At 40.1% G+C, this 27,999-nt stretch overlaps 1 protein-coding gene across 3 annotated transcripts; it reads right to left on the reverse strand.

Moving 5' to 3' along the window:
• Window positions 1–4,790: 4,790 nt before the first annotated feature.
• On the reverse strand, window positions 4,791–27,999 carry meis2b (Meis homeobox 2b). 3 transcript variants are annotated; one of them, XM_003456015.5, is made up of 13 exons: window positions 27,639–27,999; window positions 27,196–27,410; window positions 26,592–26,733; window positions 26,390–26,440; window positions 26,107–26,157; window positions 25,864–26,010; window positions 23,576–23,690; window positions 17,800–17,939; window positions 15,341–15,417; window positions 14,546–14,604; window positions 14,341–14,430; window positions 13,591–13,687; window positions 4,791–6,091 (listed from the first exon to the last, which is right to left on the reverse strand). In XM_003456015.5, the coding sequence occupies exons 1-12, from the start codon at window positions 27,648–27,650 to the stop codon at window positions 13,629–13,631; spliced, it is 1,158 nt and encodes a 385-aa protein (XP_003456063.1). In that variant the 5' UTR covers window positions 27,651–27,999; the 3' UTR covers window positions 4,791–6,091; window positions 13,591–13,628. The 3 variants fall into 3 exon arrangements, with proteins under 3 accessions (XP_003456063.1, XP_013120038.1, XP_013120037.1); XM_013264584.3 differs by having other exon boundaries at window positions 13,584–13,687; XM_013264583.3 differs by lacking the exon at window positions 4,791–6,091 and adding an exon at window positions 12,321–13,013.

Consider the following 27,999-nt stretch of genomic DNA (forward strand, 5'->3'; position numbering starts at 1 on the left):
ACACTACATCCCAGAAGCACACGTAAACTAACACTGTGTTGATGCATGCTCAATCATCCAAGTAAGAAAATCCCAAAAAAGTTGATTCTTTTCATTCTGGACGTAGCCTTTTAAGTGGGAGAAATGTGCAGCGTAAATTAATACTCCACATTCACTTTCATCAGCACATGTATGCTAAAACCAAAATGATTCAAAGAAAGAAAGATTGAGTTGGCGCAAATACCGCATGCATTAACTAATGGGTGCAGTGCATCAGCAGTAGATTATCTAGGACAGTGGCTAGGGCTTGCTGACAGGATGAAGACATGATTGAGAAAATGAGACCTCAAGGAAGGACCAAGTCATCAGCACCACCAACTCTTTTCTCAGAACACCTTCTTTCGATGTATTTATGTCTTATCATTTGCCCTGAAACCCACAGTAAACTCACCATGCGGGGTTTTCAGTTCTCTTTGGACTAATTCTCTTTGCTTTTTTCTTCATTTAATTAAATTACGCATGTCTTTGTATTTATGATAAACTGTTTAGGACAACCGTCTGGATTATTTAAAATAAGGCAGGTGCCATCATTCCACTGGTATGTGGTGGTGGATACAAGGTCCAGTTTTTTGACCATTTCATTCACTTTTTCACTTTTATGTGTACAGGTGCAAGCTAGGCTAATTTAAAGACAATGTCCAAACTACCGAGTGTGACTAATGGATGGATTCTCCTGCTCAGTACTCTGGCAAAGAGTTTCCCTTAAGTAGTGTGATCCATTGTAATTAGAGCACACTCTCTGGTCCCCTTTCTTAAAAATAGGAGCTACCATCCCAGCCTGAGACGCACCGCCCCAAATTTCCACCCAATGCTGAAGAGACATGTCAACCAAGACAGGCCAACACAATCGAGATGCTTAAAGTACTCAGGGCAAATCTCATTCATCCAAGGGGACCTGCTACTAAGGAGCTTTTAAACTGCCTAAGTGACCTCAGTCCTTGTGACGGTCAAGTTGTTCCCTTGTCCACAGACCTTGCTTCCTTAGTGTCATAGGTATTGAAGTATTCTTTTCACTGCATAACTATATCCTCAGTCAACGGCACCCCATCCTCGCTAGACATTTTGCTATTAGATCACTTATGGTTTGTCAGAATCGCTTCATGGTCAACTGAAAGGCTTAGTCCAAGGCTCCACTTGGCCTGCCCGTACCTATTTGTTGCACGGACAAGCTCAGGCTCCTTCTCCACGAGAAAGGTGACGTTCCATGTCCCAGAAGCTATTTTCAATGCTAGAAATGGAATTCTAGGGATTCTACATTTGGGTGCTGGCCACATTGCACCCGATCTCTATGACACCTTCTGCAGGTGATGAGCCCACAGGGTGGGCCAATGTTACATCTGGCTGCATCTGACTGGGCCCTTTGGCTCAGGCACAATCCCTCGAGCCCCCTCAACATGCCTGACTCCAGGAGGTTTCTATATTTTGATGATTTCTCAGAAATCCAGTATTTCAAATTATTAAAGTAATCCCTAAGATGACTCAAAAAATGATTTACAGTATTTACAGCACAGAAATGTCCAGCTTTTGAAAATTATGTTAATTTGTAAACCCAAAACTCAATAACTCTTTAATGTATAAAATATAGTGTGGTGTGGAGGCATCACATCATGGCATTGCTGAGGCAATACTGTAGCTCAGGTTACTTTGCTGACTTTTTGTGACTTAGTTGACTTGTGGAAGTAGACAATTGTCAGCAGCAGTCTTTCCATGATTCTGGTTGTGTGTATTGAAATAGACATGCTATTTATACTTTTTGAATAGTAATGTAACAAAACTTGAAATACTGTTAAGGAATTTTCAGCAGTAGGCCAAGATTATCAGAATGAAATTAGAAAAATCCTTAATGAAATGAAACATTGTAGCTTCCATGTACTAGAATATTGATTGATTTCTTTTTTTTTTAATTTCTGAAATAGCTGCTGGATGATGGACTGTTTTACAATATTCTGTTTGTTTGTTTTTTGCATGTGACTCAGTTGTGGGCAGTAAATAATTGTGGTATTTCAGTCAGAAAATATGTATTATGTCATGAATGACACCATTTCTTTTAAAAGGGAAATTAAAGGTAAAGAGTGTTTAGCAATCTCCTGCTGACAATATGTGCGCTCATGAACTTTCCCCGGAGTTACCGTTTGATGTTCTGCTCAGTCATTTGGTAGAGCACATTTTGAGTCCCTATATTTTTCTGAAACATGCACTGAAATGAACTTAACCTGTTTCAGTGATTTCTACCACTTGGTTTTGATCTGTTATTGTCAAACAATACACTGGATGTCAATCTGCCTTTAAGTGGTAGACCTCATCAATTAGCTTCCTTACAGGAAGTTGAGCAACAACAAAGGAACGCTCGAAGTGTGTGGACTCTGTTTGGTCTTGTTTTGTTTTTTAGAAAGAAATAAAAACTCTTCTGATCATTTATTGGTATTTATATTATACATTTATTTCTACTACATGAAATTAATACTAGAATGATTTCATAAGTATGCTTAAAAGCTTTATATTTTTGCCATCTAAAAAAAATGTTCAACCAAATAATTAAATTGTCATTTAGGTGCACAGGTTGCAATGCTGAGATGATCAACTTATAATGCTGATGAAATTTCTAAAATCTTATGAAAATTTACTGTTCATCACATTTAATCCTATATTTTTCCTACATTGAGGAAAAATATATGTTAAATGTCTAGAGGAATTACCCATTGTGGGTAATTCTAGTGCCTGGCATATATTAGTGCACTGACATGTTACAAATTTCTTAACACTACATGGCATATCATTTTTGGTTTTTATTTTATCTTAACGATAGGATAGGATAAGGCCATGCAGTCTGATGTCTGTGGGATCATGCCTCTTTTGACTGTTAAACTGTAGAGCAAAGAGAAAGATATCCATACTTTGCTGATGGCTCATTTGTGCCTAAAGTCGACATATAGCAGGTACTGATCTTTCTGACATGCCGATACACATGTACAAGACACCAGCAAGATCAAGATATATCTATACATCCTTCCACTTATCAATGTTTGGATACGTCTTTGACCTATGCATCAAATACAGCTAAGTTGTCTGTAAGGGAGACTATCTCCTATTGAGCAAGAAACCAATATCTCTTAAAAGGATTTAATTGCAGTCGCCCACAATTTGAAGCAGGTCAACATGACAGCATCTAGAGCTGACCAACCATCATCCTCCTCTAGACACATTGCCAGACCCTCACAACCACTATCAAATGTGTGTTAGCACAAGTGCAGACATCTGCCATGTCAATGTGACAAGCTGGAATGGTGCTAATTATGTCATAAGTGTTTGTAGAGGTGTTAATCCCAGAAATACAATATGTTTCTTGACTTGAATGTACACCAACAGTGCTTTGAGAAATACCTCCCACAAATATAAGGATTCTAAAGCCCCAACACTTAGTGTTTCAGGTGGTTCTCTTGAGCAAGGATTATAGCTTTTGCTGTGAAGTTTTAAGAGAGTCCAGGAATTTTATTTGATTTTCTCTTATTTGGTTATGTATTCGGAGTTTTAGCATTAACAGAATTTCACCAATTTAGTTGAGGCCTCTATTTTAAAATTGTAGGGTTGTTTAAATAAAAAATAAAATAAAGACTCTTGTTACTGTTGCCTCAACTGAGTAAGAAAAATACAAAGACATTTTTTTTCATTGTTTTGTTTCGCCCTGACAGCTGTTCTTGTAATTTGGCGCAATATAAATAAAATTGAATTTATTAGCCATTTTATAGAAATGAAAACATAATTGCGCTCAAAGCACCTAAAAGCCACATTTATATAGTGCTTCAATATGCACGGTAAGCAATTTATCTAACTCATAGCCACTGCGATTTCCGTAGGTTTGCCGTTATTTCAACCTATAATATTAAAGGTCTGTTCTTCGACGGCTTCTGCGCTTTGCTTTTATGAGGAAAAAGCAAAGCTCGTGCATCATGTGATACAGCTTTCTGCTCGAGCTCTGACCCATATTTCAAATAGATTTGCCTTCGTTTCCGACAGCCTTCAAAACGCATTAATGTTCAGCATAGTCGGTGGAGATGCACGAATTAGGGCCGTTACAACGGAGCTCCTCGGCCTGGAAACGAACACGCACAATCGCTTCCTGCGACATTCTTTAAACTTTTTTTCTTTCACTGTAGTCGGCTACAATTTGCCACTGTGAGGCCTTTAAATGTAGTTTTCCACCTTTCGTTTCTGGTAGTATTAAAATATTAACTAAACACGCGGAAAATAGACCGTGAAATACAATAAGATGATGAAATAAGCGATACGTGTCAATTGTTAAACAACAGTAAATACTAAAAATAAACCATTTTTCATTTTCTTGCTTTGGTGTTCTGTATATAAATGTGAACAGTGGAATATGATTAGATCGAAACAGAGGCCTGGCACTTCACATGTAACTCTGTTACCGGCGGGGCGACTGATAATTAAAGCCACAGTTAAAAGACAATATGTTTCCTTCTTTATTTGGTGGTTAGCATAGTCGCATCACGACAAGAAGGTCCTGGGTTTGAATCCAGTCTGCGGCCTTTCTGTGTGGGGTTTGTTGTCCCCGTTTTGCGTGGGTCTCTCCGGGTTCTCCCTCCCACGGTTCAAACACATGTATGGGGGTATTTTAAATTGAAATTGGCCGTAGGTCTTTTACTAGTGCTACAACAACAAATAGCTTATAATAATAATAATAATAATAATAATAATAATAGCGGCCTAATAATAATAATGGATCGATTGAATATTTTTCAGCATTTATTAAGCATTTATTAAGAGTTTGCTTCTCTTCAGTACAAAGCGCAGATAATCGGTGCAGGCTGCCAGTGATAAACGAGCTGTTCGCTGCATTAATGCATTTATTTATTATCCCATATGTGCTTAATTTAATGATGTTGTCCTGCTAATAATGAGTGTTATCACACACACACATACACCCAGAGCAGCAGCCACAGTAGTTACATTGAAGTGAAAGCTGGAGCTTCCGCCTTGTTTCAGATTTTCTTGAATTTTGCAGCCGCCCATCCATCATCTCTGCCGCCATCAATCGAATAATACGAGACAACTGCAATTTTGTCTCATATCGAACCACAGCTACGTGACCTGCTCCACCAACCGCTGCTGCGGCCTCAGCTGCTTTCTCCTTAGGCCCTCTGTTCAAGTAAAACACAAAGCTCTGCTCCGTGCTCGTTTTTGCTTTCCTCCGTAAAGTCTTTATTTTGTTTTAGTGCAGATTTGTTGTCCGTGATTTGGTGCTACAAAATGATTTTAAACATTGTCAGGAATTCAACTCACAACCATCAACTCATATTCCCTCATCCAGATCCTTCCATCCAGGAGTCTAAAAACTGTGAGATGTCAAACAGAAGAAAGAAATGCAGAAACAAACAATCACACAGTTTTCTTACAAAATCTTGCTTTTAGCTTGGCTACAAAACGTGTCAGTGAGAAGAGCTGCAGTCTAACATCTAACAGATCACAAGCGCGAATATGGACTGAAAGAGCCAAACAAAGAGCACAAATCTCTACAGCACAATCGAGTTCCCATCATTTTAGAAACATATGGGTTTTTTCTCATCAAGGTGTGTGTGTGTGTGTGTGTGTGTGTGTGTGTGTGTGTGTGTGTGTGTGTGTGTGTGTGTGTGTGTGTGTGGTTTTCGTTGTACAGTTTTTCTTTTTTTTGTTTTTTTTTTAAAGAGGTGGTCAAAAGGTAGGGGTGTGTGTGTTAGGGAGGGGAGGGTGGGCAGGAAAAACAAAGAGGTCTGTCTTTGTAGAAAAATAAATAAATAATTTAAAATGAAACTGAGGAGATGTTTGGTTCTTCCTCTCTATAGTCATTGCTCTTCTAATTTCCTGTGCAGACGCAAAGCTCCTCAGCTCACATCGAAAATCTGTGGGCTGAGTTGATGACACGTTTCCGTGGTGATCCTCCACAGGCGCACGCAGGACGTGGGAGTGGTACTGTCAGGTAGATGTACGGTCAGAAGTGTGACTTGTCGACTGATCTTTGCAGCCAGAAGGAGATCCCTGAGCCAACCATGAAGGCCTGGACACAAAGAAAGGAGATGAGTCCACAGCTGCTCTGACCCACTGACTCACAACATGTCCTGTCTCTGAAAAACCACTTTAATCTAGCTCTTGCCCTAAAATATGGCATAGAAACTGAACATTTAACAGCATTTCCTGAAAGCCCTCTCTTGTCTGATCATATCCTAATAACATTTACAATGATAGATTACACAGCAGTAGCGAGTAGACTTCATCACAGTAGATGTCTTCCTGAATGTGCTATAACTAAGTTTAAGGATATAATTCAATCTCTGTTATCAACTTCAATGCCCTGTACCAACACAGAGCAGAGCAGCTACCTGAACACTACTCCAAAAGAGGACGATTCTCTTGTTGATAATTTTACCTCATCACTACGTATGACTCTGGATACTGTAGCTTCTGTGAAACAGAGCCTCAAATCAAAAATTACTTCACTCCCTGGTATAATTTTCAAACACACATCATAAAGCAGATAACTCGTAAGCTCTAGAGGAAATGGCATATCACAAATTTAGAAGACCATCATTTAGCCTAGAGAAATAGTTTGTTGCTTTATAAGAAAGCCCTCTGTAAAGCTAGAACATCTTACTACTCATCACTGATTGAAGAAAATAAGAACAGCCCTAGGTTTCTCTTTGGCACTGTAGCCAGGCTGACAAAAAGTAAGAGCACTGTTGAGCCAACTATTCCTTTAACGTTAACTAGTAATGACTTCATGAACTTCTTCACAAATAAAATTTTAACCATTAGAGGAAAAGTTACTCATAATCATCTCACAGATGTAACATTGGTACTGAAAGTAGCTGTACATAATTAGAAATTAGAAATATCCTGTCTCAGAGTGACACTGAAAAACTAGTTCATGCATTTATTACTTCTAGGCTGGACTACTGTAATTCATTATTATCAGGATGTCCTAAAAACTCCCTGAAAAGCCTTCAGTTAATCCAAAATGCTGCAGCAAGAGTACTGACAGGGACTAGAAAGAGAGAGCATATTTCTCCAATATTGGCTTCCCTTCATTGGCTCCCTGTTAAATCCAGAATTGAATTCAAAATCCTGCTCCTCACATACAATAATCAGGTCCCATCTTATTCTATTGACGTTACTGTACCATATCACCCCATTAGAGCACTCCGACTGCAGGCTTATTTGTGATTCCTAGAGTATTTAAAAGTAGAATGGGAGGCAGAGCTTTCAGTTTTCAGGCCCCTCTTCTATAGAACCAGCTTCCAGTTTGGATTCTGGTTTTTGAATATTCTTGGATTTTGTGTTTTTCATGGTTTAGTCATTTGTATTTCTTTCTTCTTTAGTTATTCTCTTCTTATATTTTGTGGTTTCTAGGTCTTAGGTTTTGCTACTCCTCTGTGGTCCATGTATCATGTCAAGTTAATTATGTTCTCTTCCCCAGTTCCAGTGTTCCAGTTCCAGTGTCTCAGCATGTTTCCTGTTTATTATGATAGTCCCTCTTCTTGTGTTTAGCGTGTTCAGTTTTGCTTCCTCCCTGTCCCGTTGCTTCTGATAAGCCACAGCTGTGTTTCCCTCCTGTTTCCCATCCCCTCATTATCAGTGTGTATTTAGTCCTCTGTTCTCCCCTGTCTGTTGTTGGTCCATCTGCTTGTCCATCCTCATGTTTCCCTAAGACCCAGGTTTCATCTTTTAGGTTCTTGTATTGTTTTTCTATGCATCTCGTGCTTTTGTGTTTAGCTTCTCCCAGTTTAGGTTTTTGTCAGTTCTATCTCATTCTTCCATCACTTTTGTTTGTTTTCGTAGGCCTCAGCAGATGTGACACAGATACCACAACTTTTAAGATTAGGCTTAAAACACTCCTTTTTGCTAAAGAATATAGTTAGGGATGGATTAGGTGACCCTGAATCCTCCCTTAGTTATGCTACAATTCACTGCTAGGCCCACATCCTCATTTTTGACAGCGTGTTTTTTTAGTAGATAAAGGTCGATGGCTTAAACATGAATTGAGCTGCCGTTTGGGGAAGGCCTTGGAGGGGACTGGTGGTGGCTCCTGGACCTGGCAAATCCCCAATGAAGGCATCTTGTAGAAGCAGTAATAACTGTGCATTATGAAGGTCAAAGACCTTTGCAGTAACATCACTGGTAGGCATAGCACAGATAAGCAGCCCATGGCCTCAATAAGGTTGTTGAGGATTCCATAGAGTGGAGCGGATGAGCTCAAAAAATCTGGAAGGAATGGCGGGAGAAGAGATCAAAGCAAATTTCGGACAACAAAAGACCTTGATAGATGAATGAGGGGAACTCTCGATCGGGTAGCGTTGTGGCTAGACTCTGTACTGAAGCTCTGACAGTGACGCAGGCCGGGATTTTGAGACTTGTGGTAATGGCTTGACGGCTCGTGAGCTTGTCTTAGAGTAGAAGATGGAGAGGGGATGCCTGGTTGGTTAATATAATTTGGATAAGGTAGCAATAACTACTGTGCCAATTTCTGAAACAAAGGTGACAGTAAGCAGTTTTGGAAGGGTTTGTTGAATTGAAAGACTGAGAAAGAACTAGTCTGAATCCTTAAAGGAAGGATATTCGGGAGACCTTACAGAAGCGTGGGAACGGCATGGCTTCTAGGTCCGGTGCTGGCGTCTGTTGGCTTTTCGGCTAACTCACCACTTGCTGGTGGGTGACCTTGCTGAATTTCACGGAGGTGGCGAGCGGCCGCAGTTACTTCATAACTGGATCTAGTGGAGAGAAAATGACTGGATGGATCGACGTAGCAGACCGGATTGTTGGCTGGCAAGAAAACTGCTATAAAGTTTCCTGGGACGGCGGGTGTCAGCGGCTTTCAGTTACTCTGAAGCACCGCCATGACGTTCAGAGTGTTTTGGGTTTCTTGGACTGCCTGGAGGGAAACCGATGAAGCAGAGCTGTGTAGTTCTTCATCTGATGTGGTGACGGACAAGAGGGCGATTGTAAGCAAATGGAAGGGTGAGTAAAATTATGTTACTCTTGTGAGATAAGCTGTGTTAAAGACCTTCTCGAAAGACCGAGAACAAACCGTGTTCTTACGAAAAGGGGAACAGCTTGTAGAACTTGTGGGTCATATATAAGATAAGAACTGGAAGGGCCGGGTTTGGAGGCGTGGTCCCGCTCCGGAAATTCAGATCATTTTTCTCCAATAGCTGTAGGCTGCAGGTGGATTTCCATGATGCATTGAGTATTTCCTCTTCAGTCACATTTCTCACTCAGAGAGGTGCATAAACACATACTGTCTTGAATCATTACTTATTTCTGGCTCTCTTCCACAGCGTGCCTTTTGTTCGGTCCTGTCTTTTAGCATTCAAGAGAATTTTATTTTGAAAGGCCAAACCACTGATAGGCATCCTATTCACACAGTAGTAGTCACAATAGTAGTAGTGAGCCACACGATAGATAGATATATAAATAATATTCCCTATCTAGCTATCTATCTCAAAGAAAACTGTCATATTTTACAAGTGCCAGAAAAAAAAAAAAAAAAAAAAAAAAAAAAAAACACAACAACAACAACAACAACAACAACTGCTACTGATGCTTTTCAGCTTTTATTATGAAAGTGATTTACAGCCTCTGTGCGGTCGAAGGGTTTGGTGGTAAAGGCAGTGCCTTATGTTTTCTGGCGCGTGCTTTGTAACACAGCAGCTTCCATTTCCACAACACTTAATGACCTGACAAACTTAGTTTATCTTGCTCTCAATTGTCCTGAGGGATAGTGGCTACTTTTCTTTTCCAAGTCTTGTCAGGTTTTACAAGTCTACTTGTGTTTTGTTTTAGTTTTTTGCTTTTTAGTAAGATTGAAGTAAGGCCTTCAATTGAGGATGGGCTTTGTCAGCTAGAGGAGTGAATTCATAAAATAAAGTAATGTGAAAAAAATGTTGTTCTTTTGCATATTTGTCATACATGTTTCAGATCATCAAACAAAGTTTAATGTTACACATAGATACTCAAGTAAATGAAAAATACAGTTTTAAGGAATTATTTCATTTATTAATGAAATAATTGTCACAAAGATTAACCAGCAATTTCTGGAAAGCTGAAGTTTCACTAGCTGCACCAGGGTTGAGTACTGACAGACCTGCTGGATCAATAAATCATTTAAATAGAACCTGTCTGACAAAGTGAAGCAGGCTAGAAGATCTGACACTGACATCTATCAGTCTAAAAAGAGTTACAAAACAATTTCTACAGCTCTGGGACTCTAGCAAACCATGGTGAGAGCTATTATCCATAAATAGAAAATCTTGGAACAGTGGTGAACCTTTCCAGGGGTGGTCAGCTTACCAAAATTACTCCAAGATGGACTGACAAGTCTCGAAGAACTCACAAAAGCACCTATAACAACATCCAAAGACCTGTAGGCCCCACTTTCCTCAGTTAAGGTCAGAGTTCATGATTGAACAATAAGAAAGTGACTGGGCTAAAATGGCATCTGTTGGGAGAGTTCCAAGGTAAAAACCACTGTTGGCCAAACAAAAGACAAAGGCTTGTCTCACATTTTCCAAAAGACATTTTAACGATCCCCCAAACTTTTGGGACAATATTCAGTGACGTTATGAGACAAAAGCTGAACTTTTTGGAAGATTTGCATCCGATTACATCTGACATAAAACTAGCATACACCTCTCATTAAAAGAACATAATAGCAACAGTCAAATATGGTAGTGTAATGGTCTGGGATTAGTTTGCTGCTTCAGGACTTGATTGACTTGACCAATGATTTTCTGGTAGAGAGCAGAATTCATCAAAGATCAGTTTGTGCCCTGAAGCTCAAGCACACTTGGGTTATGCAACAGAACAATGATCTGAAACATTCAGGTGCGGCTACTATGCAAAAAAATTAAAAATCTGGAAGAAATCAAATTGTGTTTCACAGACATACAAGACAAAATATGAACTATATAGGTCCTAGAAGACCCAGAGGAAATACTGTGAGAAAGAAGGCCCACCTGTCTTTGGTATTTTTCTCTCAGACAAGATGATAATCTAAGGTACGGAAGAGGACTAGGGCCACTGGGAGAGAGGAAAAAAAAAAAAAAAAAAAAAAGTGGGCACGTCTTTTTTTTTTTTTTTTCCCCTCTCTCTTCTTCTTTTCCAGAATTCTGAGAAAAAAAATCAGAATTCCGACTTTAATCTCAGAATTCTGACTTTTTTCTTTTTTTCTTCTTCTTCTTTTCCAGAATTCTGAGAAAAAAAAAAAAAATCAGAATTCCGACTTTAATCTCAGAATTCTGACTTTTTTCTCAGAATTCTGGAAAAGAAGAAAAAAAAAAAAAAAAGGATGTGCCCACTTTTTTTTCTTCCAGTGGCCCTAATCCTCTTTCGTACTAAGGAGTAAATGTGCAGGGAAATGTCACACGTTACTGCGGACTAATGTGTTTCATGTAACACTGTTGAACTGCTAACTGTGAGAATGAATCCATATTTCTAAAGGAACTCTATTTTGTTGTTGTCGTTTGAATTCAAAATGATTTCAATCTGAATATATGCACTGCTTGGATTCCCCTGGTGGCTATGATGAAGTTTGTGATTAAATGGACTTGGATAGCACTCTACACAACTGACTAGACATGCAGCCGAACACTTTATCGAGCATTTGTTTCAGCTCTGCTGTTACAAGCACAAATCATCGTCACCACTTCATAAACAGCTGTGGCTCAGGAGGTTGAGGGGAACATGTGGAACAGCAATCCACATGTCAAAGTGTCATTTAGCAAGATACTGAAGTTATACCTGATACAGTCATGAGAATGTGTGCGCGCGTGTTTGTTGGTACAGTTGGAGTCTATCCCATTTAAGCCTACCACAATACTTGTGTTTATTTTTGATTATATTTTGTAATATAATTATTTAGCTGATTGAATTCTTGCATTATTTCACTTTGTTGCCTCACGGTCCTTGAGGCAACTGTTGTCGTGATTTGCGCTATATACATAAAACTGAATTGATTTTTTTCTATTTTCTACTATAATTAGCCCCTTATTTTTTCATTTTTGCATTGTTGAGCTGTTTTGCTTAATATTTTAATAAACTGAAGCTATTTTGTTTTGGGTTTTAATATTTTGTCTGCTGTGAGACAATACATCTAAATGACTAAACTGTTACCTGAGTAGCAAACTCTCACTTTAAAGTAAACAGATTCTGTAAATTCAAATATTACCTCAAAGAATGTTTCTGTTTTAATCCAACCAAAAATTGCTATTAGTTTAAAACTGACATGTGCAGTACATAACATAGCATATGGCGGACCAATCAAAAAAGAGTGCACAACAGAGGAGTATAAAATTGTGTAGATTCAGTCATCTGTTCTGTAATGGCTAAATGTTATGGTTCAGGCTTTATTGTGCGTGGAAAAACCCTCATATTACTCCAAACATAGCTCTCTTTCTTGATGCAGTCTGGAAGAGATTTACTGCCACTATCAGCATATGCACTCACCAGAGATCAGGGTAAGCTAGGCAGTCAGTGATCATTCACGGAGAAATAGTTAAATTAAATATCTTACAGAAATATACAGATAGCACTGATTCAGAGCGCTCAATGTTTCTATGTAGATGTATGTTTTAAAAGAAGCCTTGTGAACTTCATTAACAGAGCCCTGGAATTATCAGACAGGGAAGAGGGCTGCACTGGCAAAAAATCACCCTGCTAAAAAAAAAATGAGCAAATGCAGCTCCTATTTACATATAAAAAGCTCTATTAATCAAGGTAAGTGTCATTACAGCATGGCTCATTGAGCAGAGGAGAGTGGGTGTTAAATAAAATTCTCTGTGGTTGGGTGCCTCCGGCAGGCGATATGTCTTGATTTGAGAACTGTCAGCAGAGGTGAGAAGCTGATAGAGGGTGGAGGGGGAGACAGAGGGGGGAGCATTTCCCGATTCTTAATCAGATTGCAGCGGGAGAAGAGAATGAGGACAAAACTGGTGGGTTGGGGGTGGAGAGGGAAAGAGAAAGTGGTTGAAGTTAGATTTAAAATGGAGTGAATTTGTTTCCCCCACAATGACTGTTTACTGAGAAAAAAAAAAAAAAACTGTTCTTATTCTGAAAGATGGTCTGACTGACCCCATGAATGTTTTAAATCTGGACTGAAATAATCTACAAATATAGTTTATATCTAAATAATAGTTTTAATAAAAGAAAGGAGTCTGACACGGCACCAATCCTAAAGCCTCGTGCAATGCATGAACTTGACCCAAAAGGATGTCATTTGTGAAACTATCAAGAAGATACTGACATTTTTTCTTATTTCAATTTCATATCTATTTGTAAAAGGATAACTGAAAATCCCTAATTCCATAATTTCATGCTGACATATCTACCTCTGGCAATACCATGACAATTAAAAGACCTTCCTGTGTCTATGTTAGACTGTAAACAAATTGAAAGAGCAGAGTGGAAGACCAAGTAATAAGAGATAAGGAGAAGTGAGTTCAAGAGTTCAAAATTGCTTTTCTGGGATGAAATAAAATGAAAAGTGACAAAGACTTTACTTCTTACTTCACCCTGTTGTTCAGGCTTGCCTCAGTGGAGTGAATTTACATGTAGTGCCACTGCCCATCCATCCCCATATTCATACCCATGCTACCCATCGGTCCTGCAAGTAAAGCAAATACACTGTTACAAACCACCAACACAAGACAGAACAGTCCTGCACAGTATCACAGAAACCAATTGAATTTTTCAAAATATTCATAAAGGACTTTTAGGTCATTCCAAGTTCAGCATCAACCTTTCTTGAGTAAAAATATACAACATAATTACTTTTATATTTACTTGTTTAATGGTAGGTTTCACTCATAAAGTGGGGTACTCTGTATCAAATGTTGCATTTATTGAATATGCCTCTTTTTTGACTTTTGGTTCTTTTTTGCATTTTCAATGAAGACTATAGACATAGATAATATAGACATGTTCCTCTATGTTCGTTGCCACTTACTAACATAAAACCTGGTTTGTGTAACTTTATATCTTTATCCTGTCTTCCTTTTTGTATTACGTTCAGTATTACTTATATGTCTCTCTGGAAATGTATAAAAATACACTTGACCCACATACTCTTATTTTCTGTCCACTGGCGCTGCATTTAGCCATTTTAATCATGCCCTCATTTTCATTAAGGTAAGGACAAATAACAAGGTTTACTTTACTTGACCATAGAAACTCACAAGGACAAGATGAAACCTGTTATGCTGATTTTGTCCGTCATGATTTTTTTTTTTTTAAATAAATGTTTGAGCGATTACTCACCACCAGGTCGAAGATTCATGTGCTGCTGCCCATCAAGAACAAAGCCTCCCATTGGCTGGCCATCTGGACTGTAAGCTGTACCCTGACTTACTGTGAGAGAAGATGAGAAATAAGACTATTGGTTAACTTGAGGTTAAATTTCGACCCCAATACATACTGAAGGGAGGGAACTGTTAGCAGTATAGTGAACACTGAATTTCTTCACCTGCTCTGTTTGACTGGTCAATCATAGGCTGGACTATTCTCCTCCTTGCATTGATAAACCTGGAAAACAAAGATCAGTAACTATGAAAATGCTTAAATATTTTTGTTAAGTTCAATATTCTTGAGCCTAGAAAACAGATACGTGATCCAAAAAAAGAAAAAGAAAAAGAAAACCCTGAAGTGAAAGAGTACTTCTTTCTACTTTATTTTAGAATATAAATTACCGTTAGTTTTTTTTCCCTAGTGGTTTTAGTACACAAAGATTTCTGATAACTTTACTCAGAAATTAAGTGCATTCTCTGTAAAAAACACAAAATGCCATCCCTCTTGTAATTATCAAAAATGAAGAAGAAGTGTTTTGTCACCTAAAGTAGTCAGTATTTATGAACACTTTCATTGTAATTTGGAACCTTTCCGTGTATCCCCAGGGACCTGATTAATACTGTTTTTTCCTTATTAAAATAATTTGGGTCACTGTGAGAAAGTAACGCAGCCTAAACATGTATTGATTTGGGTTCAGACCTGTAGCATGACAGCGCTAACCACTGCACCATCCCGTGTCACCCTTTCATTCAGTAATGATAATACTTATTTTAAGTATTAAAATGACCTGTATTTAACTCATAAGCATTACTTGTGTGTTAAATATAGGTAAGCTGGGCATTTTCAGGAGCAAAAGTCAGGTGTTATGTATATCCTGCACTGCATAAAGCAAAGACTAATCAAGTCACTAGATATGTAAATCAAATGTCAATCAAATGAAGATGCTTACTTATCTGGTTTTACACCGACTTACCAGTTGTTCACTTGAAGAATGGTGAGACCTGTGTCCTGTGCTAGCTGCTTTTTCTGTTCCTCTGATGGGTATGGGTGCTATTAGCAAAAAGGAAGATAGACTAATAGATAAGTGACGCACAAATCAACTCTGCAAACACACAACCTGGACCTGTTTTAGCACCCCAAACATTTTACACTAAAGCATGTGGCTTTGTGCCACAGTATTTAGCATTAACCGGGTGGTATATAAAATTATTGGATGGTATACAATGGTAGCCATCCAATGGGACCCAATGGGACCCAGTAAGGCTAGGCCACTCCCCAACCCTCCCTGCCTTGATTCAACCTCTTTTCCTCTGGCCCCAGTCCCTTTGCAGACTGTGTTTGAATGTGTGTGAGACTCTGGGAGAAGGGTGGCAGATGGCAGCCCACGACCCTGCCTCCATTCTGCTGTTGTCAGGCCATCTCCCACAGTCATCATTGAAGGATGAGCTTTAAATTACTTTTCAGGGAAAGTCAGTGCAAACACACACACACACATGCTGATTTCCTATTTTTTGTTTGTACGTTTGTCACACTTAAATACTTTTAGGTCATCAAACACAAACATACACAAAATATTAACAGGAAATCATGAAACATGAAATTTCCCCTTGTGGGATTAATAAAGGTATATCTATCAAATCAGAAAGGGGGCAAACACTTTTTCACACCACTGTATATTATTACATTTACATTCTCAGACGTACACAAAGACACACTCATATACTTACAAGCTTAAACACAACCATATACATACAAATACACACATGCAAGCATTTGTACAGTAGGCCTCCAAATATCACGAGAGATGCACAGAGAGGAAGAAAGACACCAATTTAAATAACCAGAGGGGAAAATGCAGTAAGCTTTGTGAAATCAAGTGTGTGATGGTGGATAGTCACACACTTGTAATAAAACACACACACAGTCTATGTACTGAGGATGCTTTTTGCCCCCTCCTAGCTCTCAGCTGACAGAAGAGTAGCATTTAAAATACTCTGAAAGAAGTAACATAATGTACTTTAGATAATATTGTTTTGGATTCATTGTTAGATAACTTAACTCATTTTCTCAGCTTTTTTTCAGTACAAATGGCCACACTGCCAGTGACGTTTGTCTTTGAAGTTCACTCCAAGAAAGATGCTGTAAATGATTAGTAAACAGTAAACAGAATGTTTTTTTTATACAGCACCTTTCTACTCAGTACTGAAAGTCATTCACACATTTACACTCTGATGGAGCAACTTGGGTTTAGAAACTTTGGCATGCAAACTGGAGCAGACGGGGATCGAACCACCAGCCTTCCTGCTCTACCTCCATGTAACCCCATTAATGGGTGTTACATGCAAACAAGTGCTTAAATGCAAGGTGAGAGAACAACTGATTTCAGCTGACACTTATGAACACTTATGAAAGTTTGCTCTTCAAACTCTGACACCAATCTTTGAATGTAGAGAGATAAAGGTTTGCATGGAAACCAATAGATATCGTTCTGCTAATAAGCAGGTAACGGATAATCTAATGAATTAAATCCTTGCACTGCTGCTTTTTATACAGCACTCTCACAAAACCTTTAAGAGCTTTAAGAAGAGATGACAAAAGCAGGAGGGGACAGCTACTGATGGATAGAAACATCCCCACTGCCCCCACAGACATCTAACCACAGGCCTCACACGGTAATGTCTGACAAAACATAATCCCGCTCCTTTCACACCCTCAACAACTGATGAATGCTTGAGCAGTTGGGTGTTGCAAAAGGCCTTTGAGGGGCCAAAGTCCCCTTGCACACTTTTCATAGACACATCCTGCCATGGCAAATACTTGTGCTTAACAAATTAGGCCTGAAAGGAGATGGGAACACAGAGGGGATAATTCAACTATCCTTCTTTTTATCTACAGAATCTAAAGGTGGGCTTTGCAAAGGAAGGGATTACTCCAAGTCCAGGACCTGTGTGGGCCTTTTACAAACTAAACAAGTGAGGGGTTACAGCACATCTAAGAGTATAAGAGGTAGAAAAGGTGAGGAGGCTGTGATCATTGGATAAAAGGTGATGCTGTCCTTGTTGGATGTGCTCAACATCTCTACAGAGCTCAGCTTCTTTTGAGTGGAAGGCTTCTGATGTTGATTTCTGAAGAAAATGCCTGGACTGCTATTTCAAAAAAGGGACCTTTAGTCACAAGTTCCTCTTTGCTCCGTTCTCTTGCAATGGAACAAAGATGAACATGGTTTCAAGATGCATTTGGAAAACACAGAAAAACAGAGAGGACTCATTTCAAACAACTTTTGCCTGATGATGCGGCCTTAGCTGGACGACATTACATTCTGTCCTCGTGCACATTGTAGGGTTTCTATTACAGAGAAGATGAGAAAATGTTGCAGTTGTATAAAAGCCACAGCTAGACATGGATTGTCTGAATGAGGCTCTGTTCCCTTACTGTAAGGTGCTGGAATAGCCACGCTCTCATTATGTTTGTCGCCACTTTGGGGAAGATGCCTCGTTTCTTCTGTCTCTTCTTGTCTTGGTCATCCTCATCTCCTGTGCCTGGTGATGCCAAGCTGTTGTCAAGGCCGTCACCTGCAATCAGAAACAAAAGGAGTCATATTATAAGGAAGCTTTAACGTGACCCGATCTCTCTATACAGCCACGTTCTCCTTTATGGCACGGCAGTACAAATTTCTTTGTCTCACCTCTGCTTTACTTCCCGGCCACTGGATAATGAAGAGGAGTTTGTAGCGTAGGAGCTTAGTAAAACCAAGAGTTATTAATTCAATGTGAGCCACGGCTTTGACATGAGGTAATGACTGCAGGAGCTGTGCGGCTGACATGAGATAATGAATGTTCAAAATGCAGTCAGACTGTGTTCTACATACTCTTATGTGTATGTGACCTCTGAAGCAGGACTGAAGTAAAAGTGGGGACAAACAAAAACAGAAAGCCTAGTTTGTAAATGAAGTATGAACCCATGTTTAAAGTCACAGCGATGTGTCCATATGGGCGACTAAGGCAGAACGAGGGGGTGTGGGTGGATGGGTTGTTAGAGCGTGAATCTTTCACCTTGCATTTCAGTATGACCATCCAACACACACCCTCCCCCACCCTCTTCCTTCAGCAACAATACAAGTGTCAGGCTGTCTGCATCACAGCATCATCCCTGCTCTGGATCCTGCTATTAGCAGCACCTCTGTTTGATTTCAGCAGGAAGCTGGCGCGGGTCAAAGCAGGAGGCTTCCTTTAAGCTGAGATTTCCGCTCCCACAAGCTAACTCACTCCAACTTGCAACACAAGGGGCACTCTGGTCTCTCTCCTTCTCTGACATTAATTGTGCATCATGCGAGATGATTTACTTTTAACAGTGGTGGTTATTTTTCTTGCCCTCGGGGCAGAGAAGCCTTGAAAGCCTGCCTGGAGGGTATGTGAATAATGCATCTGAGAGACTCCTCCCCTGAGGCGAGACAGGAACCCTACTTTTCTTAAGAAATGCCCTAGTATGTCTTTTTGTTTTTAGAGATGCATCAATCAAATGTACCTATATGAGCCATATTCATGCATAAATATTTCAGCTAATGAATATTGACACTAAAAAGCCCTGTTCCAGGGTCAGGCTCCAGGGGCTGTGGGAGTTTTACGGATGGTGTCCACCAGCTGTAAGTCACAGACTGGATAGCGTTCCTGCTGCTTCCATCCCCTGCTGCTGTCTTCCTGTTTGTTTGTCCAGCTGCTGTCACTGCTAACTTCAACATGACGACAATTAACCAGCATAAAATTGTATTCTTACTTCAACTTTTGAAGAATGTAACACGAACACATTAGATTCAGACTGACCTAATCATTCTAATTACGTACATACACACCTACACTGGCATATAGTGGCTGGAGAAACTGAACCCAAAGAATATTCAAATCTCCACTAAAATAATAGCTGTGTACGAAAGACAGAAAGAAAAGGTCTTGCTCAGCTTAATTGTATCAAAGGGAAGCACACTGTTCCCTCTCCACCCCTCATCCTCATCACTGGTCTGGTCCTCTCCTCTCCTCTCCTTTCTTCTGCTCCAGAGAGGGAAAAGCCGCAGGGCATATCCTCTGCTACACTAATCGCTTCTGACTGTTCTCCGGCAACTCAGCCAATCTAACCAGTGTGTGACAGTGCAGTCTCAAAGTCATATGCCCGTGCAAGTCTCCCATGCCCCTCTGCTCCCACCCTTTTTCATCTCTACTCCCCCTCCCTAGTTAAGTCTGCCTTCCAGTGTCTGCACGCGTGACACACGAGGGGGTACAAGGAGGGGGGAAGATGGCAATACCGCAGGGATGACTGGAGTATTGCCCCAGGGTGAAGAAAAACACACACAAAAATAGCATCCTGAGATATCAACACAAGTCTTCCTTTTTTTTTTTTTTTTCTACCCCCTCAGCTTACTCGATGGATAGATCTGGTTCTACTGACGACTCTGAAAACCAAACAGTCAGTCAGCCTTTTGGCTGCTCATCTGGTCTGGTACATAAATGGCGTGACCCACAGTAAATGTGATATCTATTATATGTTTAAAGGAAAATAATAATTAAAAAAAAAAAGCAGTGAAATGTTTTTAGAAAAAAACCAAACCAAAAAATAAAATCTAGATATTTAAATGGTTTTATATTAATCTCCCTGCTGGACATGTTGGTAAGTGAGAAACAGCTAGCAGAACTGATTGTCGCACCCCCCAGCAGCATCACTGATGCAAAGCCAGCATGGGCTACCTAATGAGCTCAGCAGGGCCCTGATTCATCATTACTGACACCCCAAGACTCCTCCCATTATTACACATGAGACAGAGCATAGAATAGAGCAGCCGGGAAGACTTCCAACATAAAAAGTGAACACATGATAGTTAGAAACTCTAGTAGGGAGGAGCATCTGTTTGACGGCAGCTTTCATGGTAGCAGCACCATGTGGCAGTGAGAGCTATTTATTCTTTCTTTCCATATCTATATATCTATCGAGAGAGAGAGAGAGAGAGAGAGAGAGAGAGAGAGAGAGAGAGAGAGAGAGAGAGAGAGAGAGAGAGAGAGAGAGAGAGAGAGAGAGAGAGAGAGAGAGAGAGAGAGAGATCTCTCTCTATATCTATCTCTGTATCTATATATATGAATCCACTTTTCGAGTGATTCATGATATCATAGGTGAAAAATCATGTTTTCATGATTGAGGTACAGAGACGCTTTAAGATAAGCAGGATTTACAGAGGATGAGTGTGTTTGCAGTAACTATAGTATAACTATAAATTCTGCTCTCATCATCCGCTGTTTTGTTTTAACGGGTTAGCAAAAATAAAAATCGCTTCTCCACAGGATTGAAAACTGCAAAATCCAGTGACAGACATACACTTTATTTCAGCCATTATAGTCTCAAAATCCGTTTTGCAAAAATGCACACACTGTTTGTGTCTATGTGAACATGTGGCTCCTGACCAGTTAGAGCATAATTTCACATGTGACCACAAGCTAATTACAACAAAAATTTTGAATAACATTTTTGTAAGTGGTCTGTGCAAACTGAAGTAAAACATGCACACTTACAGACAATAAAATACAAAAATGTGATCTTTTTGAAAAGAAATAACTTCTAGGAAAGACAGATGCTGAAGGGAGGTGTCACTAACATATCAGCACCTCAAAAAGTACAACACATCCTGTTCCTCACATTCCACTTCTCAGCAAGAGTGAGGAGATTTTCTAGCTTCTCCTACTGCCTTTTGTTTTATTTGAATGGACACCTTCTCCCCCTCCACACTCCTAGGAGAGCACAGTCCTTTTAGCTGTGGTCAACCCAAGCGGTTGAGCTATCAAACACAGCCTTCTCTCCATATCACACAGCTTACAAGGCAATGACCACAGAGTGGGAGGTTACAGAGGAGCAGGCAGTCATGTGCGAGGCTACCAGTACCACCAAACCACGTCAGTATTCCCCAGTCACAGTGGATTTCTTTTTTCTGTGGGTTTCATCAGACCACAGAAGCTTGGCTAATGATGACGCTACCATAATCACTTCCTGTTAGGAATGTTTTTAAATAATTTTTAGAGTCTCTTTCACCATGTGTGCTTCTGAACAAATGTCACTGTTGTTGAAACTATGTTTGATCTCATTTCTTCTGTAGTCAAACTCTGACTGATTTATATACTGATGTATATATGAACCAATAATCAATAATGAACAGCGGTGACCGATTGATTGACATCTTGGACAAAAATGTCAGCAAAGCCATCGTTAAAAACTCCTGTGCAGAACAAGCTTATGATGACATAATATGAAATTTGCTGTCTAACAACATTCAGAAACTGTTACAGAAAATTAAATTATATATAAATTTTGATCATGACATTTCTCCCCCGTGCTCGTTTACAGAAAAATTATGTAAATAGTGGCAGCATGGCAGCATTCTCAAAAGTTACAAAAATGAATAAATAAGATTAAGTGGTGCTGATATTTCCCCAGTTGCTTCTTTCCACACTGTTCTGTATGTTTACTTTGCTTCAAAGCCCTTGATGAAGCATGTGGAATACCTGTGATCTTAGTTAAATGCTAAGAAATATCGATCCATCCATTCACACTCTCCTTTTTCCCCTCTACTACAGCTACAACTTCTGCACTGATGCCAAGTGCTGCTACTGAGCTTAAATAGTGCATCTGGTGATTTGGTTAGGATCACCGACTTGCAAAAAGAAAACAGAACCACTAATTTTCGATGTATATTACAAACCACACCCTTCTGCGTTTCAAATGTAAAACTACTGCAAAGAAAAAGTTAACAATGAGGAGATTTGGAGGTGATATAGGCAAAGACAGAAACCGGGGGATTAAAAGTATACGCAACACTAAGTTCTACAGTGAGAAAATAGAAGCTCTTGCAAGGTTTGTGTTGCCAAACACCAAATACTCAATTCACAACATTAATCATTCTTTACTGGACTGGACTGATTCCCATATAACCACAATATTATAACTCAATGAAGATCATCCGCCTGCTCTGAGTGAGTTTAGTATGATTTTGTTCCATCCTTTAAGCAGGATCTTTTCTTTTCTTCCTTATACAGAAAACAGTCTGTCCTTTCATCTCTATGAAGGGGCATTCTGCACCCCCATCCACTATCCATTCTCTACCAGGTCAAAGGGCGTGGACCTTGGGTTTCCCCTGCTGTTGTTTAAACAACAGCCAAAAGGAAAGAAACTATTCATAAGGCTATTTAGACTATGGCCTTCCTCAGCTCACCTCCGCACCCAATGTCTGGATCATTAAAGTGTCAATTAAGATTTACCAAAACATACATGCCGTTCTCTTACTGCATCTAAGTTGAATTGTAGAAGTGTAGATCATAAACTGCTGTGTGTATAATCAAAGCAAGAGTCCTCTTCACTTTCCAATGTTCTTATAATCAAATCTAAGTTTCCCAAGTCATAAATCAGTTACAGCCTCCAAACAGAAACCACAGGCAGGACACAGAGTGACACAAGATAGAGCGGGGCTGGACACAAGCACGGGGAGACAGAAGCAGACAATAATAGCAGTGAACTCAGGTTTCTTAATCAACTGCAACTGACGCAAGTGACAACCAGCATATCATAATGAAAAATAATGAAAAAGTGTAACAGAATACAGAGGTATCGATGTGCAAACAAGCAATATTATTTCTTGAAAATGTATCCTTTAAAAAGTGTAAAGGACGCATAAAATATATTCTGTGTATGTTTGTTAAACAGAGAAAGCAGACCAAACCAGAACAAAACCATTATTGCCATTCTCACAAATGCTTAATAGTTATATTCTAAACAGGAACAATTTATGGGTCTAAATAATGTTTGAAAACTTACTGTGACAGAAACCAGTTCTGGAAGAATTATCAAGTCATCATTTTGTTGATATAAACATGGTCAGACTTTGATTTCTTGATTAAACTGGACATTAAAAAGACCCACAAATTGCTAAGTGATATGCCCGCATACCTAAATATTGGTACCCATAAGGTCCACAGCCAGAGCATGTGAGGATGCTTGTGGCCGTGTGACTTTTACTCAAATCCTTAACAGTTATATCCTTTTATATAGAATATGACTCCCGGTTTTCTGTGTTTCTTTCTTGAAATGCTCCCCCTAATTCACCAATCAGCTGGGCCCATGGATAAGAGTGAGGTCACAACAAAGTCAAACCTTTGATATGAAGGCCTGAAGGCGCTCTTACCAAGTTCGCTGGTGTTGTCTCCACTCTGGGAAACGTGTCCCCCACTGGATGGTCCTGGAGTACCCACTGAAGGAGTGGAATGAGAATCATCCATGTCTCTCCAGGACGCTGGGTTCTGAGAGGTCATGGAGAGGTACAAGGAAATGAAGCAGGGAAGAAAGAGGAGGGTAAAGAGAAAAGCAATTAAGGTCCAGTATGAGTTCCATTATGCAGTTAAGCAAAGGCACAAAGACAAGCAATGTGACAATACCAGTTTGTCCATGAGGAAGGTTTGACTATATGAGCAGAAAGAACAACAGCAACAGTTTAGTAACCCTGCAGCATGTGGATCCTGCCGTGTCCCGACTGTTTCTGTGACCAGAGTTGGAGAGAAACCTGCATTTATTGGGCTCACTGGCCTGCCACTCACACTTTAGCCTAAACCCTCTTCACTCTCTGCGTCAGCTGTTTGGCAAATGGTGATCAGATGAAGAGCTCAGCAGATGACAAGAAGAAGCACTGGGATAATAGCACAGTGTGAATAAGGCTCTCAATGCTGGAGCCTCTTTTCATACCCAGCCATCCAATAATTACAACTCCTTGGTACACACAGCTACTCAAAAGAGGTGACATGTGTTTTCATGTTCATCAAGCTAATGAAGAACATCTGGTAGCAGGAACGGAGCCTAGTATATAGTGTTGTGTTCATTCACACAGGAAAAAACAGTCTTGTACAGTCTCTCTGTGTCTCACACTGTCCTGTCCTGCTACATCCATCATTTATACTACTGACCAACTGCAGAGCACATGAGGCACTTATGAAAAAGTATACAGGCTTTGTCTTCTCCAACCCAGCACGCGCTGTAAATAAGTATTGGGATATTACAACACCATATTCACTTGTCAGTTGTGCAGTGGCAGCTAATAAACACATGTCCTTCAGGTTCTTGGAACATAAAACTGAGTTGAGGTCCATATATCGTTCGGTAAAAACAAAATGCTTCCTCACACTTGAATATTGGAAACGGTTGCATTAAATATAAGACGGTGCATTTTAGAGACGCAACTTTTGGACTGGGGTTCATTTTAGGATGACACAGCTGCATGCATTCATGTGCAAACTACTGAATGAGTAGAAATTTCCTGTTTTCATTCAGATCATCTCATTTCATTTCATTTGACTCTAAATGTTCAGTTTAGCAGCGTCGTTGCTCATGCTGAAGGTTTGACATCACTGAAGCAGCGTCAACAGAACCATACACGACAACAAATATCTATTTCCCGGATGTCCTAATGCAATTATTTTATGAACAAATAAATCATTTACCAAACAATAACTAAATAGACAAAATAATGCATATAGCATATAGACTGCTGACAAATGAGAGTCCACATCAGTTTCAGTGCTCCTCTGCACTGATTCTCACTCAGAACTCTGGAGAGTGTGTCTCTTCCCTCACTCAGTGCTTAAATATGAGCACAGTTTAACAGTTTTCCTTAAAAATCTTGAACATTTGAAAAGGTTAAGATTGAATTAAATTAGAATGAGATTCTGACACAAATGTAGCCAGTAAAGCCAAAGAGAAAAGACACACTAAAGCTGATGTTGGACGACATGCTGTACCACAATTTAACCATTATCCTCCTTGACTGTGATGAGCGTCATTTCTCAAGAGCATCTGTATATTTACTGAAATTATTCATTTGAAAGATTTATACTTTTATTTATCTATTTAAATAAATATTCATCAATTTCAGATTTATTTTTTTATCTGATCTGCAGCAACTATGAACGCCACAATGGAACATTAGTAAACCCAGGAATTCTACATTCTAATTCTACACTGTACCAGTGCAATTGCTTTGTGTCAAAACTTCAATCATCATCATTTTAAGATCCTCGTGCTATATGTAACTCTACATTAGTTCAAAAATTTCTCAGTGAATGAACAAAAATAGTAAGTCCTGTGTGAGGCACACAGCAGGGCTGCAGCCTGACACAGGCCCTGCGCTCTAACGTTTCTGTTCAAAGCCGCCTGCAGCCTAGCACCGTCACTGATCTGCAGCCTCTCCTCCTTTCTTTCAAGCATTTCCATAGAACCGCAATGTGTCAGGCTGCCTTAACAGCACCTGTTACAGGCTTCGTTTATTTCCAGTTTTTCATAATTTTTATGATCTATATATGTATTTAAAGAGATCATAACAATAACGAACAATGAAAATATATATATATACATATATATCTATCTATAACAAAATATAGAATAATTAAATAACGACCAAAAAAAGGTTTCCACACAGTGACTCACATGATCTGCGAGATTAGTGGAGGATCCTGAAAGGTCGTCAAAGTCCGACTTGCAGACGTCTCTCTCCTCGATGACCAGATCGATGGGCATCTTTCCTTTCAGGCAGCTGATGTAGCGGTGGCAGAAGTTATCACAGAGCTCATGGACCTGCCGAGGCCAAGCTCTCATTTAGCGAACACCACGAGACTGAAATACTGGATTAAAAACCTGTTTTCACTGAGCCACGTGAGAATGAATCTTTACCTTTTCTAATTCCAGCAGATGAAACCGGAGGACTTGAATGGCTTGAATCATCTAAAAATCACAAACAGTTTTTTTGTTGATGCTGTCGTTGTGGTTGTTTTTTATAACCTCAAAATATTAGCACCCACCCAATAATAATAACAATAATAATAATAATAATAATAATAATAATAATAATAATAATAATTCATAACGTGATAGCCGACCATCAGCTATGACGCGGGCGGACACGTCTGTAACGCCCTACTGCGCGTGGACAGCAGAGAATGAAAGGTGAGCTCACCAGGTTATCCAGCTCTGGGTTAGACGAGAACAAAGGTTTCTCTGCGCGGATCTGCAGAGCAAAAGGAAACCGAGTGCGTGAGTAAATGCTGTGGACCTGATTCCATTTCCACTTTTCAGGAGTTCCCTCCATCACGGTGACATGCAGAGTGCTGTGTGCTGAGCGCCGTGGTGACACTTGGTTTCTCGCTTGTGTGTTCTACCTGCTTTGCGAACACGGCGATGTCTTCGTTGAAGGAATCTGAGGAGCAGACGTCTCCTCCCGCCACACCGGGCTCTCGGGGCGTGCAGGTCGCCAGCTCGCACTTTTCGAACACCAGAGCCAGCAGAGGGAATAAAGGGTGGCTGCAACACACAGGAGCACAGGCCGCAGAGGCCTACACATGAAGCATCAAACCAGCGCTCGGCCCTGCCACGCATAGGCTATTTATGTCTCCCTCCTTAATGCCACTGAAATATCAAATATATTAATACACAGAGAGGATTTCATCCGTCCGCCGCCAACTACCTGTTAACAAGTCGTAGATACCCAAAAACGAGCTCAACACGAGCTGCAACACGTACATTGACTGAATATATTTAATTTCCGAAATTTAGATGAAACTGTTCAGAGGCTGATCGCACACAAACAATAATAACTTCCACTTATTTCTATAACATAAATCTGCACATTAATAAAACGTAATAATAATAATAATACTAATAAGCGGAAGACAGTGGATGGATTGATAATAATAATAATAATAATAATAATAATAATAATAATAATAATAATAATGATGATGATGTTTGTCGCTGTGTCCGCACCCGTAGATTTGGTCCTTGTCTCTCTTGAGTGCGTCGCTGACGGAGCTGCCCATGATGTTGTGCGGAGCGTGGGCTCCGTAGTGCTGCGTCGGGTGTGGGGGAGCCCCGTGACTCAGATGGTGGAGCTGCGGTAGGGGCCGGGGTGCGTGCGGGTCTCCGTACATGGAGCTGGGGACTCCGTCCATCGCGCCTCCGTAATGAGTCAGCTCATCATACTGGAGTGAAAGTTAGAGTTCGTCAGAGCACGAACATGAGAGGAAAATTTCAAAGTCGACATTGATGATTTCATGATGAAAAAGCCATGTTTGATATTTTTTGATAAGTATAGCAACTTCATCACGTTTTACAAAGGTTCCTCAGGTTTCTTTCAAGGATGTAATGTGATTAGTGATTAAGTGGACTGTCATTGTGCAAACAATTGAAATAATGGTCGTTAGACGTACCCTTTGCGCCATGTCCGTGCGCAGTCACCACGCGTGTACACAGGAGCCTGGAGCGGATAACTAGTTAAGTTGTAAACTTTTGAATCCACCAGGGAACTGCAACCGTGTCCTTTTTTGTAGCATGGAGTCCGAAGTTAATGAGAGTAAGACGGCACACGTCCTCGCGCGCACTGACACGTTCCCGTGGTGCCGCTTTGTCAGATCTGCGACTGTGATGCTGTGCCCAGCTTTGCTGTGCCTGTCGCGGGAATGCGCCGATCTCTGGTCTCACTGCGTCCCTGTGCCCACGCCTCTGCGCGCCAACACGCTCACTGTCCGCAGGTTCACTCCGCTTTAGAACACGGCGCTGACGGACCCGCCC

This window comes from Oreochromis niloticus, linkage group LG15 (genome assembly GCF_001858045.2).
Source record: "Oreochromis niloticus isolate F11D_XX linkage group LG15, O_niloticus_UMD_NMBU, whole genome shotgun sequence".
Taxonomy (NCBI): domain Eukaryota; kingdom Metazoa; phylum Chordata; class Actinopteri; order Cichliformes; family Cichlidae; genus Oreochromis; species Oreochromis niloticus.

Excerpts from the sequence above, each read along its gene's own strand:
- meis2b (XM_003456015.5), bottom strand. Across the intron at positions 26,441-26,591 it reads TCGCCGTGTTCGCAAAGCAG|ATCCGCGCAGAGAAACCTTT; the intron begins GTAGAACACACA and ends TTTGCTCTGCAG. Across the intron at positions 14,431-14,545 it reads TGACCAGTCAAACAGAGCAG|TAAGTCAGGGTACAGCTTAC; the intron begins GTGAAGAAATTC and ends CTTCTCTCACAG.